The sequence below is a fragment of the Micromys minutus genome (assembly GCF_963924665.1).
Source record: "Micromys minutus genome assembly, chromosome: 4".
Lineage (NCBI taxonomy): Eukaryota > Metazoa > Chordata > Mammalia > Rodentia > Muridae > Micromys > Micromys minutus.
The window spans coordinates 79,718,850-79,738,326 of NC_137973.1; the positions used below are offsets into that span (position 1 = coordinate 79,718,850).

Below are 19,477 nucleotides of genomic sequence, written 5' to 3' on the forward strand. Positions count from 1 at the left end.
CATATTGATTCTCAGAACTGTCTTAAAGAATGCATAACATAATGAGGTGGGGGATAGACTTTTTGGGATTACAAAGAAGAGCCTATTAGAATCTGCTGATCTATGTACTGTTTAAGGAAGGCAGATACCCTCATTGCTGTGCATATAGATGTCAGTTTTACTCTACATATTACAGAGAAAGCATAGCTCCAAAGCTCTGCAGACTTACCCAGCACTTATGGCTTCCTGAAGGTGAAACTGTCAACACAGACACTGGAAGACTTTAGCTTTTTAGACAGATTTCCTTTCCAGTCTCAGGACACACTAGCTCCATGCATTCTGAGCTTGCTCTGGTCCGTTACTGTTGTTAGTTTTAAGGATAAGGACCAAGAGCACAGAACAAAAGCCAGCACCTTGTTGGAACCATTTGCACAGGACACGACTGAGAAAGAGGTTTCCACCCTAAATCTACAAAGAATCCTTAAAAGTAACAGAGCAGCGGGAGTTAGAGAAGGGGGAGCAAACAGGCGCTGTCTCAGGGAACACACACAGGAAGACGGGAACACACGGGAAGGAGCTCTGTGCTCGGGATCATTAAGGGATGATGAAATGAATATGGAGCTGCTTATAAAATGGTGAGCATTCCAACAGTGTCACCAACAAATGGAGGGGAGTGTGGACAACAATCCTGCCCACGTGTTTATTGTGGGGAAGCAAAATGGTGAAGCAGCCACGTTGGAAGACAGTTTCTGGGTCCCAAACCTCCTCTCACCATGAAAGTGAGGAGGAGGAAGGCAGGGGAAAGGATTTCTCCATGTGGTCTGAGATGGCCTAAAACCCAAATAAAGATTTCTTATAAATCAGAATAAACTCTTACTATACAAACCAACAGTTGCAAATATGAGTATTTACCCATATAAACCTGAAAATCAAGTTCATATCAGAATCTACACACACACACACACACACACACACACACACACACACCACACAGTACTCAATTTTGATGTGTCTCTAAACTGCTGTAGAAACTCACTGAAAAAAATACAATAAGGGTAAAGAGCAATTACTGACAACATTCCAGACATATAAACATTCTTTTTGACTACAGGAAATACCTCAGATTTCTCAAGCCCTCAGAAACAAGCTTAGATTCAAACTCTTCCTTCTTCTTCTTTTCTATAAAATAAAAGTATGTTTTGTATTCCTATATATTCTGTCATCTCTACTAGGATGATATGCAAGATTATATGTGGTAGAAAACACAATACAATGTAGATGTTAACACAGGCGAGTACAAATCCAACAGCCTAATTCACAAGCTTAGCTGTTGGCAGCATTTGTTCCCTTTGGGCAGACAGCAACTTTAACCTTTGGAACAGCAGCTAACACAGGGCATGCGTACACACGCCTACCTTTGAGTCATGATTTTGAAGGCATCAGGGAGGTAGCAGTCTGTGTTCTCCATCTGAAAGGGGTCTGCATCGCAGATCTTGTCGTCCGTCCGACCGTAGTTCGCGCTCTCGATCATGATGACGTCACTGCCTGGGCATCTCAGGTCTATCGAATAACCCTCGCAGGATAGCTCTCGTCTAACCAACCCGAATGGTAAGGCTGCTCTGCTGAAACCTAGGAGAGAATTAGCAAAGAAAGTCAAGCTTTAACTCAACTATTATCTCAGCAAGATATTTTCAAGAGACATGATTCATCACAGTCAAGAGATGTCAGGAATCCATGATTGTTCCTAATTAGACACCTGAAGGTTACTAGGAGGCACTTTAATACACCTTTATCTGGACTGATCACCCTTATTAGACTTCTTAAAGTTACCTTTAAGAGTCATCATATTAGGTGTCAGCATCATTACTGTAAAATTACTTCATCCTACAAGTTCTTCCCAAGATAACGCATGCTAGTAATGGCTGAAAATTCTAGAGCATGGAAACATTTTCAGCTTACAGACACTGTTTTGGAAAGTGCCATCGCAGAAAAGATTCGGGAGATGGGTCTTGACAGGAGACAGCACTAGGTACTCCAGTACACACCAAAGAGCAAGGGTTTTGGGAAGGTCACAGGAGCAGCAAAATGAAGCATATAACGTGTCAGTTAGCCAGGCTACCTGTAAAGCGCACACGCTATAGGTGCTGTATGAATTACACAGAATACAGCAGGTCCGTGGGCTGGAAACGAGTCTCGAATGGGAGAAAAGGCTGGAATCTTAAGGGGTTTTACACTGTTATTATCAGTGTGTGTGTGTGTGTGTGTGTGTGTGTGTGTGTGTGTGTGTGTGGTGTGTGTGTGTGTGTGCACATGTGCACTGTGGTATATGATGTATATATATTGCAGGCATATGAGTAAAGGTCAGGGGAGAACCTTCTGTACTTGGTTCTCTTCTCCACTTTCTGTGGGTTTCAGACTCAACCCGGGCCATCAGGCTTGTAGGAGAAACACCTGAACCACTGGTCCAGCCTAATCTAAGCCAAAATTCCAAACCAAAGAGCCCATAAGTTAGCACCAGAGCCCAAGCCATCGGCCTTTGGTGACAGGGAAAGAGTAGAAGTGACGAAGACTCTGATCAAGAAAGACGAGGGTTCCAACTGAACTAGAGTGGTGCCCAGGGGTCATGTGCTACCTGAAGTCTCAGCTCCATTCCTGCCTGTCTCAATCTACGACATTCCCTGAAGAACTTCGATGTTCACATGTGCTCCCACCCTGCCTGTCCCGCCTGACTATCTTATCTCTATTGTTTTAATTACTGTGTCACGTGCTTACCCCTTCTGGCAAAAATCCCAGGAGAACCTCCTGACACAATCCGAAGAAACTGTACCAGTTTACAGACATTAGCCTGAAGTGTTGAGCGTGTCTGGGTCAGTGCAATGGTAACCCCTCATCTACCTGAGCTGCACGGTGACCTTACTAAATCAAAGCCTCCTCTGAGGAGCCTTGTCCTACAAAAGGGGTCCTGCACCACACCCGCAGCATCAGCTCAAGAGCTTAAGCTCAATTCTGCTGAGAAAACGAAATGTGTACTAGACATGAGAGGGAAGAAAATAATTCTCGGGCCTGGAATACAAACATCTTCAAGAGCTATGGCAAGCCTGGGAGGTTGGCCCTAAGATCTATGGTAATAGGAGAACACCAGACCAAAGATGGTGTATGCCATTAACAAGGATGGAACATGGGAACAGAGATTGGCAGTTCAGAACAAGATGTCTATCTGGACAAATGTATACAAGGTAGTTTTCATCCCCTACAAGATCCATTACATGTGACCCCCTTTCTGATTGTATTTAACTTAACTAATACAGCTACGTTTGTATAAATTAAAAATATTTGTATGGCTTCACAAGCTCTTATTTATTTGTGGGTAAAGTAATGTGCAAATTCAAACAAGAGACATCAAATAAAATTTTAGAGTATAACCTACTTTTTAATACAGAGGTAATTTGCAATTATAATTCCATAATAAAAAATAAGTCATATTATTATAAAGTCTTAGGAATATTAGACCATGCTATTAAAAGATTGGCTTGAAGCATAATTCACACTTGGTATTATTTTGTCAAAAACAGTTGATCGAGAAGTTGTGTGATTTCTAAGCTTTAATTTTGGCTTTTGTCAGTGTGCAGGGGTAGAGGTATAGATCTAAGGGAATCCTCTTCTGTTTGTGAAAGCCACAGGAGGAATCGGGCAGCTCAATGCCATGCTGTTAACACAGAGGAATTTTACAGCCTCCAGCAGTCACCCCAGTCACGGATCGAAAGGAATGGTCAGCATCCAGCATAGAATCCACAAGAGGAAAGAAACCAGGTTCCTGGTGTTTCACCACAGAGAACACGGGAGTTTGCTACGGCAAGTACTGTTCACCCAAAGCTACCGTGACCATTGTTTCAGACGAGAGATCTTCTTGTTGCCAGACTGTGGTTCTAAGGTGTTTTCCTTGAGCTTTATCAACGTGCTTAGTGGTTGCATGTGAGGCTCGTCTGTAACACGCATCTATCTGTTAGGCACTGATAGGGCTCTTAGATTCTTCTACCTAGTACACACATGTATGACTTCAGTGGACGGTACAGAATCATACTGAAAGTAGCACACACAGACCACCAATATGAAATAGATAATGATTAAATTCGTCCATTATGTTTGTATGCATGTGTTATGTTTGTGTGTATACATGTGCTTGTGTATGTGTCTGTATATGTGTGTAATGTTTGTGCTTGTGTACATATATGAATATGTGTGTATATGTGTGCATTTTGTGTGGTGTGCTTGTACATGGTGTCTGTGTGTGTATGATGTTGTATGTTTGTGTGTTTATGTACATGTATGTGTGTTTGTGTTTTATGTACATGTATGTGTGTTTGTGTGTACATGTGTGAATGTGTATGTGTGTGATGTGTTTTGCTTGTGTGTACTTTGTTTTTAATGTGCTTGTATGTGCGCAGCATATGTGGGGAGCGGTATGGTGTGCATTTGTGTACATATGTCTGTGTGTGTCTGTGTATATCTGTCTATTTGTCTGGGGACCTTGAAAACTTCAGCCAATAATCCCTGAGTTTCTCTAAATTCTTTCTTCCTTTTCTCAGTAAAATTAGTTAAAAATTATGTGAGATTTTGCCATATTATGATTCTAAACAAATAAGATCCTACTAACTAATCACAGATGTGATTGTTGAACTTTTCCCCCAGAGATGCACAACCACTCTAACACTCAGTCTACTTCTCCAAGCTGTGGAAAGAGCACTGGTAAACGGATGTAGTGTGTGGGACAAGGCAACCATTGGGTACTATCAAAAAGTGGCAAAACTGTCATAAACTAAACAGGGCTCACATGGCACAGGGAGGTTTCCCTCTGGATTAGCTATTGTATCCAAAGGCTTATGGAAGGGAGAAAAACCCACGGGTGTCTGTTATAAAAACACAACAGCAAACAACCGCCAACAACAGGTAACCTGTGCCTCCTTCGGCCACTTCCCATTGTTTCGCTGAGAACTTAGGTGAACGTTGACCTCTGACCCCTGCCATGTAACTCAGAACATGTTCAATAAGCAACAAAAACACATGGGGGGGGGGTATGGCTACCCTTTTTTGTCCCTGGCCTACAGGGGAAAAAATCATCACTGTGGTGTGGCTTTCATTTCTTCATAGGACTTTTCCCGTTACATGAGAGGTCATTTTTATCCAGGAAAGGCCCTTCTAGTATAAGTGCACACTTAAACACTGAAGGTAACCATGGCAAACTAGTCTCAAGGTACAGTCTTAAGGGCCACAGCCTGCGGTATGCCAGACCAGGCAGTAAGGATTCTGGAGCAGAGTAAACTAGGACATGTGTATTTGTGGAGAAAATACTAATTTACTTACAGCAGTGATGGAGCGAAGATGTGCCAAGACTGTCTCCAGGGTCTTTTAAAAATAGTTTTATTTCTCTATGGAGACCTTGTATTTGTTAACTCTCTGTCATCATAATTCCTCTTAATTCTCTAATATGGTTTTATTCTAATCTTTGAACATATCCATAATAGCTGCTTTGAAACGTTTACCAGCTAAATCTATCAACTGGGCCTCTCTCCGAAGCAGCGTCTTCTAGATGCCTTTTCTCCTGAGTACGGCTCGGCTCAACTTTCTCGTTTGCGTATCTCATAAAATCGTCGTTGGAAACTGCTTTTTAGACAACATCCTCTTAGCAACTCTGGATTTGGCTTTACTCCCTGCCATTGTCACTGTTGCCCCCACCTATAGCTCTGACTCGTCCTCATTGTTCCTTTACCTTGTCTCGACTCCTTGCCTTAGTCTCTGAGCCTGCCTTCCTAAGATCACCGGCACTGTATACAGCTCAGTGGTCAACCAATGGCGGAGCATGCGCACTGCACAGAAGCTCGGCACCCTTACAAGTAGGCGGGGGAGAAACACCGCTGAGGCCGTGTCAGGTCAGCCTTGGATATTCCTGCCAAGTCCTTTCCTGTCTCCTGTCTGTTGCTCTTCCTGGCTTGTCAAGCATGCATGGAAAAGAAAGGGCTCCTATGGTGTTCAGGACTTGCCTGCTGCACATTTCAGAATGCATGTCCACACCGTCCCCTAGACGGAAACCACAGACGGAAACCACAGATAGGGCGAGGGAGCTAGGAGGCACTCCCTTCCCCCCCCCCCCCCACAACATCCTCAACTCCACACCCAACCACAGCTTAACAGGAAATGGTGTTGCCCTGCAAAAGAGCTACCCTCGCTGCAGTAAGGAGAGATGGGGGTCGGTGGCGGCTTCACGGTAGAGAATGTGGGTTGCTGTGGTGTCTAACAAAAGTTCAGCCAATTTTCACAAGCAAATGCTCACACCATTGGCTGTATCCATTCCCACCGCCCCAAATGGTCATTGCGACATTTTATCCTCTCACTGCCAGAAACCCCTGTGAAGATATTTCAAATGCCTAATGGCTAACGACCCCTCAAAACCCCTTACTGGTGGGAACTGTTACGGTTTAGGGAGGAAGAAACGGAGGCGAAGGAAGATTTAAGTTCCCCAAAGTTTCACAGGCTGGGCGGATGCTCAGACAGTTGGCTTTCACGACTCTACGTCATGACAGCCATCAGCTGTACGTTGCTATGGAAGGCTGACTTAGACTTAGGTGTGCTGCCTGCTGTCAGTCTTGGGCGAGAAAAGAAAAAAAAAAAAAAAAAAACCTCTGTGTGGCAGCCAAATATTTGGTTAAATGGCTGGGTCGTCATGACCAACATCACAAAATCCCCAAATTAAAGCCGCGTACCCACATCATCATTACTATGACATTTATTCGAAGCTGTACTTGCAAACTATTTTTATTTTGGTGTCCCCCTTCCCCCAAAAGCATTCCAACCAGCTAAGTGTAATCCAATCCATCTTGCTGACAACTGAAGAAAAAACTAGTAGGAGGCTTCTGTAAGGAAAAACAAATCGATAATGCATCTCGGAGCTGCGCAGGTGTGGACACCGCCCAAGACCAGCGCTTAGACTGAAATGAACGACTTTGCTGTTTCTCCCTTCTGAACAAATGATTCTTCAAGACAGTTTCTTCCCCCTCTTCCCACCCCAAGCTATAAAATGTCACACCAACTATCCCTGCTGTAGGCTAATGACTGGAGTAAATACCTCTGGGCAACAGGTGCGGGGACTTGGGGCTCAAATTGGCTGCATTTAGGACCTCAGCTCCCAGGAACTGCTATGGTGGGAACCGGAAAAGTCACAACTGGAAAGCCACCACTGGCTGTCACAACCATAAGCATCTTTGCAAACAGGATATGGTGCTTTGTCAACAAAGAGCACGTTTTGTTGGACTTGAAGCAAGTGCTGACAAGCATCTCTCGCCTTTCCCCTAGTCTCTCTTCAGATTCGTACTCAGTTGTGTGGGAGTCGTGCCTACAAAGGGGTCCTTACTAACTAGGCTATAAAAGTTTCAATGTCTCTGGTTCCGCTTCTTTTAATGACTCTGGACTGAACCATCTCGGATGCTACTGTTTATGCTGTACTTGGGTCCTAGCAGAAACGGTGGCCTCTGTGGGACTGGGGCTGTGACTTCGGGCTATACTGAGACATTAACTCAGGCCAGCGTTTATGCCGAGTGCTGGCCTATGAAATATCTGAATTACCCCCATTCCCATGTTAATGAGGTCTCTTCCTGCAATGAAAGCATGCTAAGAGCAAGCCTGGAAGAGAAATTAGTTCACTAATAGTTCAACAGTTCCGTTTACCTCTGCACACTCATAATGTCAATGAAACACAATGTCTAAGATCTCGAGAGATTAATAAAACTCTCTTAAAAATAACACCCAAAGGCCGGGTGTTAGAACCATAATTTCATCTAAGTTTGTGGGAGCTCAATGCTGCTTCAGGTCTTAACTACTCTAGTTATTAAGATACCTGGTTTTAATCGGGGCTGATGAGACAGCTCACTGGTAAATGTACTTGTCTGTAGCCCTGAGTTCAAAGGCTAGGACCAATGAGGCAGACAACTGACTCACAGAAATTATCCTCTGACCTCTGAAAGTTGTGCTCTGGCCTTTGATACACACCATGGCATATCTGCACATCTCTCTCCCTCTCTCTCTCTCTCTCTCTCTCTCTATCTATCTCTCTATCTATCTATCTCTAGCTCTCTCTCTCTCTCTCTCTCTCTCTCTCTCTCTCTCTCTCTCTCACACACACACACACACACACACACACACACACACACGCACTCGCACGCTAAAACATCAGGGTTTCTGTATCCAATGATACACAATCCTTTGAGTTGTGTATGTGCTGAGAAACCCAAAATCTGACACATAAGACTGGTAACACTATTCACCTGTGGCCTTGTTTGCAAAGCTATCAATAAAGATAAATAGATGCCAATACTGGTTTAGGAAATGGGGAAGTCTTTATGTACAGGGAGGGTACATAACACAAAGAGGGGTTTCAAAAAAAATGTTCCATGAGATCATGTGATTATACAGCTTAACACATAGGCCAGGCATGCTTTAGTTTCTTCAGTCTTGTTACATGTACATAATTAAGTGTCTGTATGTGTGTTGGGGCAAGAAGAGGGCCTGTGAGAGTTATTCCTCTTCTAGTACCATGGGGATCCAGGGATGGGACCCAGGCTTGGCAGCACCCTTACCAACTCATCCATCTTGCCTTTCCTTCTTCTGCCATTGGGGTTTAGAATCAAGCTGTTTATTTTAGATAAACAAAAAACTCAACTGAATGTTTCAATATCAAAAAGTATTTCAAAAAAAACTTTATTACTTTTAAGTCTCAACAGTAACTCAAGTAAAATTAATTTAACCCCCCCCCCGCAATGCTATAATTATCTCTGAAAATGTATCTTTTAAATTTTAAAATAAATATATAGAAAAACTTGAAAGGTTTAATTACATAAAGTTCAAATGGAAAGACGGTATTTGCTAAGTATCACTAATCCTGGTCACATTCTGGACACGCCACAGAAAAATGTTAAGATGCACACCAGCTGCTTGGCCAAATATTAGCACTTTGGAGGTCCTCTCAGAATGCTGAGAAAATAAATCATTATGAATCCTTCAAAACATCTGGGATCAAATTACTTATTAGAAAGAAATTGATCCCACTGTTGTAAAAACTTCTAAATTATCTACCACTGGGTAATAATTCATAAGTGTCATTAAAACACCACAGTTTAAGTTATAATATGACAGGTTTAATCCTGGATGTAAAAGGAAAACCTCCCAGCAAGGGTGTCTACAAAATTAACATTAAGCCTCAGGAAAAGCTGGTTGCTTGTTTTTGTTTCTTGTATTTTTTTTCTAAGACTCTCAGCATGCAACCACAACCTCTCCAAAGCTCAGTGGAGTTGCCTGTAGACCTTGACTTGGTTGATAGAACACTTCTCAAGCATGCCAGAAACCATGAGTCCACACGGTAGGACCGCATAGCATAGGTACACAGAGGGTGCTGTTCTCCAGCAACAGAGGAGACAGGGGAATCAGAAGTCCACAACCCTGCTCGGTTGTACGCTTGAGGCCAGCCTAGGCTCCATGCAACCCTGACTCAAAAGAAAAGGAAAAAAATTCAAACAAAAGCCAAGTAAAGGCTTCCCTGACAATGAGAAAGTCTGACCTCAGGCTTGGATCCTCACGCTGCACCTACTGTGTGTGCACAGCACGAATGCAGCTCAGTCAACATATGATGGACCTGTGTCTGGATGACTGTCACGGATGGAGGTGTCTCCTTGGGAAGAGGGTCCTCATCTAACTCAGCCTCAGAAACCAAGCCTATGCAGGATGGGAAGCTGGAGCTCATTCTGGTCATTAATTACACTAAATCAAAAAAGCAATGACCCACTTGATTCTCTGCAAGGAAATAAAATATTCTTTATAGCATCTCTGTTTCCAGCTAGCTAAAAGCCTATAAGGAGTGAGCATCAGGAAGGAACTCTTTCTAGGTCATTCACTTTGTACGACTAAATGCAAGCCCTCCTGAGAATCTCTATAAATTCACGCGCCGTCAACAAATAAACTAGAAAATAATTAGAGAATAAGTAAAGAAAAACGATTTATCATCTCCGGTAAGGGACTGTGGCCTCTCACTGAAGAACACAATTGTTCCTACAATTCCCTTTTTTACCCCTGTTATCAGAATCGCATTAATTCTACAGCCTAGACTTGGAGAGCTATGTCCTTCAAAGCAATGACATCAAAAGGAAGAGCACAGGCTGTGAGATTTCCTTCTGCATGCAGTATGGCACACCCAGCCAAACAGATGACACAGGACTCCTTCCTTTCCTGTAACTTCATTAGTCCATTTCACCTACGCACCGGGCAGGTCGCCCAGATCAAAGACGAGCACAAAAATGGAGGACTGTTCTACCTCCTGTGGTATTCATATATAAGCAATACTTTTACTAAAATACGGGGGGGGGGGGGGGGGGGGCAGAGAGCTACTAATGCCAACCTCATTTTGTAAAAGGTGGATGAGGTAGATGTAAAAGGGTTCTCACCAGGACGTTTACATCAGTGAAGTTTCATTGGGCAGTAATAAACTCTAAAGGCGTGAAGCAGCTCCACCTTAGCTCAGGAACGGCATCTCAACGAAGCCAATTAACGCAGAGTCTGCGCTAACAACTCTGAAACCACAGTGAAGCCACCCACACATTTCTCTTGTGTCCTGAGCAAGGAGCCCCAAGGTGACTGCGGGCAACCTCGGCTGACTCAAACAGGAGGCCTAAAACCGATGGGTTCATGAGGCTCTCTCCTAAGGAAAGGAATCCTCACTGAACCCTGCCCTTCTAGTTAGCCATTCGGACCATTTGTCATTGAAAAAAGCCTAGTCAGCTTCTTCCACTGAAGGGCCCAAAGCGTTTTGCTTTCTATCACACACACTTTGATCTGTCATTATTAGTTTGGTTGGGTTTTTACTGTGGTTTTGAGACAAGGTCTCGTGTAGTCTAGGCTGCTCTTGAACCCATTCTGTAGCAGTAGCAGCACCTTAAACTTATCATCCCCCTGCCTCCACCTCCTGAGTACTGGAATGACACGCTGACCAGCTTAATCCCTCATCCCTTTTTAAAAATGCACTTGTCTTCCACAAGATCCCAAATTTAAGATTCCACCCAGTGTACAGACCCCTCTAGAAGCCACCAGGTGACTCTACACAGCCACACTGTCATTTTGGATGGAATTCTAGGCCACGATAGGATTGAGGGTGCCATCTGTTAAATGACAGTACAGTGACTTTGACGTTGGAGTGAGTCTTGGAATCATCTCTCTATTTGCCTTTGAGGTCTGTCTACATTTTGATGAAAGGATGAAGGGTTATTTTTTAGCTGAAATTTTGAAATATCTGAAATTTAGCTGAAATATCGCTAACACCATAAATTGAATCTGCTACTGCGTGGTTATAAAAGCTTAAAGGAGCACCATGGCCTTGTGTCCCCAGTCAAAAGGCAGCCTCTTCTCAGATGTGCGTTGAGCTGCCAAGCACATCCACCAAGAAGGAAAAGGCAGGCACCCTAGTGTCAGATCCCAACACAACAAGTGTGAGTTTCCAGCTCCAGAGATTCTAACAAAGTACATGACAGTACAGGAAAAACAGCCCCCATTTCAGGCAGTGTTTCTATGTCTTGGTGAAGTACTTTGCAGAGCCCTCCCCGGACTTCAAATGTTTATTTCCCTTCATAACCTAGAATACTTTTAATTTTATTCTTATAAAGTGGACAGTCGGAATTAAAAAGATCCTCGGTTATTAAACACCCTGTAAAAAGCAATCAACTCTTTTAGGGCTCTTATGGGCTCACAGCGACTGAAGCAGCAACCACTGGAACTGCAGGGGCCTGCACCAGGTCCGCAGTGTGGCTGATGTGGCTGTTAGCTGTTGTGTGTTCTGAGACTCCCAACAGTGGGACTGGGTGTGTCTCTGACTCTCTTGCTGTTCTTGGGACTCTTTTCCTCTTTTGGGGTTGGCTAGTCCATCTTCCGTGTGAGGACTTTTGCCTTGTCTTATTCTTTCTTACTTTGTCCTGCGTGGCTGTTGTCTCTTGAGGGCCTGCTCTTTTCTGAAGGGAAAAAGAGAGGGAGTGGATCTGGGGGAAGGGGTGGAGCTGGGAGAAGTGGAGGGGAAACTTTAGGGAAAATGAATTACATAAGAAAAAAATTCTATTATCAGACTTTTAAAAAGGTAAAAGAAAATGAAAGTTTAGGTGAACTTTACTTGTAATGACCACAGGCAACTACCAGACAAATTCTGTTTCACAATGACCAGGAGACAATCTTGTTCACCAGCACACTCTGTGGCACTTCGTGTTGGCACAGAAGGCACTGCCAAACAGATAAAAGAAACCCTTACAGAAGACATGGTTTCACATTCTAGTCTTGTGAACTGCAAAGAGGTAAAACATAAATCTACACACACGACTGCGCACAACCACTGTGTACAGACGGAAATATCATAATCATTGTCATACACAATGACCGCCCACAATCGCTGCATTTAATACTGAAAAGCAGTCATTCTGCGAATGTTATATTAACGAAATACAGACCTGATCTAACCAATAGCTAATCCCACTACTCAGGAGACTGACAGAGGATTACTCCAACTTCAAGACTATCCTGACCTACATGGTGAGAGCCAGTGAGTCAGAGCTAGACCTTCAGATCCAGTCTCAAAATTCAAGAAAATTACTTTAATGCTGGCAAAAATTCTATTTAAATTTCAGAATGTTCAATACAATCGCAATAGTATTTAACGACAGGTAAAAATTATACAAAATTTCAATTTCAGTATTCTATTATATAATTTTTGGGTACTCGTTTCCCTTATTGTATAAAAACATACATTTGGCCGCACAAAACCAAAAAAATATCTATGGGCTGCTCTTCTTGATGAATATTTGATACTGATTTGTTTTGGTAATTGATATTGCCTTGATATTTGATATTGGATACAGATAGATTTAAAAATAATCAAAATAGGATGCTCGAAGTTGAAGTTTCTCAAAGCTAAGTAAGACTGAACCCCAAGTGGTATGAATGACTGTTGAAGAATGATCAGCCATGTTGGTGAGCTTTAACAAATGCCTCCCATAAACATCCCAACGTCTAACCTCATCAATTTAGTGATTCAGTTGTAACTGAAGGGTTTGGCTCTACATACAGTATGTTAACCGTTTCAGGCCAACAGTTAAAAACTTCTGAACAAGAAGTTAGTTGGCTTGTGTTACAATATTTGTCTCTTCAAAATGCAGCACCAGTAAGTATCTCCAGTTGAAAACTAGGACTGCCATTGAATTAATCCTGTGCTACCTCACAGACTGATGGCTATAAAATGGTTTACCCTGAAAGTATGACCCAAGTTGAAAGTCATCAGAAATTAAGATCAGCAATTCCAAATGTTCAATACTGTAATGCTTATTGCACTTGCCACATACTTAAAACATGTATGAAGCTAGGTATCCCATGTACAAACTAACATATGGGCGTGTCTGTCCTTGAGATTGCAGTGAAGTCCTATTTATAAAATATAAGCTGCCATCTTCTCCCAACACAAGAACAGCTGTGTCTCTCTTGGCGTGGAATGATTTATGTAGACTTAGACCAGGAATACCTGAGCGTGGAAGGGACATGTTTCAGGTCTCACGATGTAGCCTTGACTGGTCTACAAGGCTGGCCTCAACTCACAGAGATCTGCCTGCCTCTGCCTCCTGCATGATGGAGTTAAGAGCACCTCACATGAAGCAAGGACATCCATTTTAGTTAGGGCTGGGATGTCACTTACAGACCAAAAATGTGGGCCAGGCCTTGGACAAGACACTGGGTTAGATCCCCAGTAGTGAATATCAACATCCCCCAAAGCCCAGGAAAAAAAAATAAACATAGGAAGCAAAAAAAAAAAAAGTATTTAATGGGCAAGAACAAAATGAATTTTTAACAAAATCAAATTTGGTTGCATTTTCTCATATCAAATTACCAAAGATCTAGTTGTTTATTGTAATAATTGGGTTTATAATTTAAGTGCTTCATATTTTGAGTAATTTTTAATGTTGGAGATATATCAATGCATTTTTTGCTGCTTTTATTTCATGACTAGGAATTGAATGAAATTAAGATCACATTTACCCACATTTCCATTATGCCTGTGCGGTATTTCAGCTGCTTCTGAGATCACGAACTCCAACTATTTTTCTGAAAAGATCCTTACCAAATCCTGTCTATGATAATATATTCTAAAAACAATCTAACAATCTGATTTACCAAAGGAGACGGTAGAAATTTTAATACGGGGTAATATTCCACAATCAAAGAGTAATTTAGAGAACCCTGAACAAAGGCAATGATTTCCTCCTTGAAAATACCTTCATATTAGATGATGTAATAAAACAATACATAAGCCATAGTGTGGAGTGTGGTCAGTTGGAGGGTGGACCCAGGAAAACCAGGGACTAGGGTCATCATCCTCTACATTGTGAGTCTGGGGCAGGCTTACGCTAAATAAGATTTTGTCAAGAAAACAAAACAAAACAATATTATGATTACATTGAGCGATTCAGGACTGGACTTACAGGCAAAAAAATTACATAGTAACTACATACCGGTGTATTTAATGCTAGAGAGGGCTCTGAGGACTGCTGGGGCCTTACATTTATTTTGGGGAGCTCACAAACAACTTTATCTCCGACATTCTCTTATGGCTACCATTGCTACTCAGACATAGGTCACACACACACACACACACACACACACACAGAGAGAGAGAGAGAGAGAGAGAGAGAGAGAGAGAGAGAGAGAGATACAAACTCACATAGAAATAAACACAAAAATACAGCTTTAAAAACAGAATTATAGATTTACTCCCGTATAAATATGAATAGAGGGAAGGACAGTTTAAGGAAACCATTTGGACATAAGAGAAAACAGTCCATATAAATCAAGGGCTCTCAGGCATCAAACTGGGCATAAAACCTTACCACTCGCCCCAGCGGACCAAGAACCAGAACTGAAGGCAGAACCTGTGAGCAGTTGCATAGAGAAGCGGGGAGCCTGAAGAGATCGGTGCGCCCGCCCCTGTAGGGGAACATCTGAAAATGGGACACTTCCTGTGCTGAGACCTGAGTGAAGTTCCTGTTCCTTTTTTGTGGCTGAGAGCCGCCATATCCTGCACAGTCCGTGTGGCTACCCCGAAATCTGGTCTCTATGTCTTGCACAGGTCACCTCACCCATTCTGGAGTGCAGTGACCCTGGGTGACCGCTGCCCAAATTTATGTCACGGGGAAAAGGTAGGTTGCTTGAGCAAATGATTCCTGCAGGTCCCACCGTTTTCCAAATTCAGAACTCCCCATCTCCCACTGTGTCCTCACTGTCTTGTTTCTGTCCCCATCTCCCCGGCGGCATCCCACAGTTGGTAACATTCTGTTGTGATAAACTTTACATTCTGCAAGGTGGCTTCGAAAGCTGTTTGTCTGCAAATTAACCACACATATCAAGGAGAGGAGCAAAGAGTTCGCACCGTCCTGGAACGCTACTGTAGAAAGCTGCAATGTGTTTATCCCAGTCAATTCTCTTAAATGGCAAACATGCACTACCGGGTTGTCTTATTTTAAAGTCTCATTTGCACGAGCTTCATAGCATTCTCTCTGATTGCAATTCCCTCCTGCATGCTCAGCATTTTTGAATCCCCTCTTATCTAAGGTGTAGAAGTAAGTTCCCTCCTCTTCAAACCTTCCCCACATAACAGAAAACTGCCGTGAGACTTATCAGGCAGACACAATGTGTTTTGCCCATTCACCCCAGCAGCTCAAATCACACTAACCGTGTCGAGTTTTTAAAAGAGACATCTGCCAAAAAAGAGAGGGACACGTCCATCTAGGGACAGAGGAGACTGATGTCTTTGTGGGAGCTGTCTCGGCAAGTTTTACTGAGAAGACGGATATGACTAGACAGCCTTCGTCCTCAGACGTGTTCTCTCAGACTCCCAGGTGACATGGATACAACTCTGACACCTTTACAGGTGGCCTTATGGGCTTTAATAGCTAGCTGTGGGTTGCTAATCCATCTTGGCGGGCGTGGTCTTCTGGGGTAGGTTACTACTGGGAACTCCGCAGTCCCATGCTCCTCTGCGGGTCCACTGTGTCTGAGCTCGACCTCCAACGCTTCCTAGCAGAGTTTTCTGGCTGTCAATTCCATTATCTGCTCTTCAGTGTTCCCACTATCAAAATGGAGTAACTACAGGCCCCACACCCTTTCTTCAGGTTTTGTAAACACTGAAAGAAATCTCGTTTTAAGAACTCAAACGTCACTACTGCCCAGTGTTCGGTTTTTCCCAGCACGTCGGAGGAGGAAATGTCCTGATGTGTCAGTTGGCGATTCTGCTGCTTGGTGCAGACTCTGAGAGGTCTAGAGCCATCCCCATGGCCCACCATCCAAGGAAACAGGCCTAATTGGAAAATTATACAGCACATATAGCTGACTGTACGTAAATAGTTTGTGGATGATGAAATCGAAATTGCTTGCAATTAGAATTAAGCTAATCCCTTTCAGGCCCATTTCTTCACTTGCTCTTCTTAAAAGCTACACTGGTAGCCAGGACAGGGACATTCCCCACACTGTCCCCCACAAGGACTGAGTATTCTACACTCACTGCATATAATCTTAGTTCTCGTGAGGACTCTAAACAGTTCAAGCCAGGAGGAACATCCAACCTACTTGCCGGACTTCTTCCTTCCTCTGACTAGAAGGAAAGCCTTTCCTGAGGGTCCACTATGTCACAGCCGAGCAGTCCTGCCATCATTTCCCAAACCACATTAGCGCCACACCCATAAAGCATTTACCTAGGTCTCTCTAAGGAGTGCAAAATACTCCTTGGCTTCAAGATTTGTCTAGTTACTTATTTATTTATGGGACTACGTGCTTGTTCCTTGTGCCAAGTGGTCTAGCACAACCAAACTCAACATAAAACCCGATTTACAGCTCAGAACATGAGGCTAAGAAGTGGTTGGTGTAAGGTCACGTGACTTCAAAGATGAGAGACTGGCTTTAAAGCTTCTCCCACACCAGCAGAGCTTGTCAAGTCCTATCAGGGGCACTCTTGGGTTTCTAGGCCACTTCACCTGCACACTGCTAATCTCACTGACCAAGCGAAACACCGCAACCCCTACACAAATTGATCCGAATCTTTCCTATGGAGCTGGAGAACTGGCTCCCCGGTTAACAAAGCATACTGTTCTTGCAGAAGACTGGACTTTGGTTCCTAGCAACATCTTAAGGTAGCTAACAGTTACTAGTAACACACACACACACACACTCACACACGCAAGCACGCACTTAGTAATTCTTTGAAAAATATTCTAAGCACTAAAACTAAATATATTAAATGCCCATTAAAAAGAATGCTCATTTTAATGCAACTAAAATATTCTATGAACTTTATTTATATCTCCCCCTACACAGCAACACTTATACAGGACGGATATTTTCTTTACAAATCTTACAGGAAAAAAAAAAGAATCAAAGTGACCTAGCAGCCAGTGAACACTGTAATGATGAAAGCATCATGGTGTACGACAAGGTTGCTATTGCTCCAACAGCAAGTTTTAGTTACTATGCCAGATGATCAGAATGCAAGACCTCTACTGTCTCACGGAACAAAATAAAGGGTTCTAAGCCCTAAGTCTATTGCTAGTCACCTTGACTGTCACAGTCAAAGACACAAAGCCACGCTGCCGAATGAATTCATCGTCTTTCTAAAATGCTACTTTATCCTGTGAGGGTGAACATGCTTGCCTACACACACTCTTTGTAGGGAAGACCGGGATTCTGCGTGGTATCCTCTCTGTGAATTGGGGAGAGAACGTACACAGCAAGCTGTGAGGAGCACTTGCTAAGCCACGGCACTTTAAGGGAACTAGGAAATACACTTGCGGGAGCTGGAACGAGCTGTGTGGGTTTTCCTGCAGCCACTGTCACCGTACCTACATGCCTGCATCTCAGTCGCCTGGTTCACTGTTTGGCTGGAGCAAAATAATCAGACCCTGAGGTGGGTGTGGAAGTTTGCACCTGGGACCCTGACACACTGCCGAACCGGCAGGAGGATCTGTAGGTCAAGGTCATCCTTAGCTAGCAGTGAATCCAAGTGCAGCCTGGGCTGCATGAGAGTTTGTCTCAAAAAAAAATAATAACAATAACAACAATAATAATAATCACCTTCATCATCCTCATCATCAAGCAAATTCCTGCAGTATTTCTAAATACTTCTGAAACATTATACACATTAATGACCTGCAAAAATAAGAGATGTTATAATGTCAAGTCTCTACCAATGATGGGGAGTTATATAACTATTTTTAATAGAAACCCTGCAGTCTTCTCTAGTATGTTGAGGAATTTCTGTGTTATCTGTCTTTTTGGTACCCGTTATAGCTTGAGTTTGTGTGTTTTCTGATTTAGAGATGGGGAAACAAAGCATGCATAAGTATCCAGATGGTTTCTCTTATGTTCACTATCTCCTAACAAAGAAATTACCTCATAAATACATATTAATAAGCCAATATAACCAACCAGATCCAAACACTGCTACATCAAATTTTAATTCTTCAAAACATTACCTTCTAACTCAGTTTCCTCTGCTGAACTGCTTTTACTTCTTATTTTAAGGAAGTGGGTGAACCTGTGTTGGTTTCATCTTATTCATAAAACAGGGTCTTATGAAGTAGCCCAGGCTGGCCTGAAACTAGGGACCCTCCTAACTTGTCATCCTGGGATCCGCCTATCCTTCCCTGTAGATCTAGTTTTTTTTTTTTTTTTTTTTTTAACTTGCTATTAATAATTCAAACATTTATTGAGGAATCATCATGTTCTAAGAAGGGCCAGGCCGACTAAAATAGACTTGTCAGTTTGTGCTTTTCAACAGCTTGTTCTTAAAAACACAGAGCGGGAGGACATCACACAGTGAAATAAAGATGAATGAGAGAAAAAAAAAGGACTGCTGTCTCAATTTGCGGGGGTGGGGGGGTCGGGAAAAGTAATGTTACAAGAAACCTAATTATTAAGAATAAATAAAACGAAGTGAGGGAGACTCTGAACTCCAACAACTAAAGGTTACACCAGAGTGGTCTGCCAGGCTATTCCTATCATTGGACACCGAAGAGCTTCATTTAACAATACAGCAGGGTCTGGGGACATGGTTGCATCACACGGCCAGTCATGACGCTCACCCCAGCATTAGAGAGAGGCCTTGTCACAGACAAGTGTTGACAGCTCCTCAGGAGCCACTCCAAAGTTGTCCTCTAGGGACCTGTACACTGAAGCACCTGCATTCGAACACACACACACAAGAGGATGGAAATAAATCTAAAGCCCATGTGATGTGAGGGTTGAAAACACCAGTCAAAACATTCATGTTCACAATTCAGCTAACGGGACAAATCCCAATCTATGTCGGTTTCCTTTTAACCACTTGTATTTTCCTGAAATGAACTTGGATACTCCAAGGCATTTGCAAAACATGCAAAGGAGAACAGTG

General features: G+C 42.9%; 1 protein-coding gene across 5 annotated transcripts in view; it reads right to left on the minus strand.

Moving 5' to 3' along the window:
- Window positions 1–19,477, minus strand: part of ADGRL2 (adhesion G protein-coupled receptor L2) — a 133,028-nt gene that overhangs the window by 70,434 nt on the left and 43,117 nt on the right. For all 5 annotated transcript variants that reach the window (XM_080915614.1, XM_080915613.1, XM_080915617.1 and 2 more), the window contains exon 2: window positions 1,395–1,608. In XM_080915614.1, the coding sequence (XP_080771740.1) occupies window positions 1,395–1,608 (214 nt within the window). The remainder of the gene's footprint in view (window positions 1–1,394; window positions 1,609–19,477) is intronic.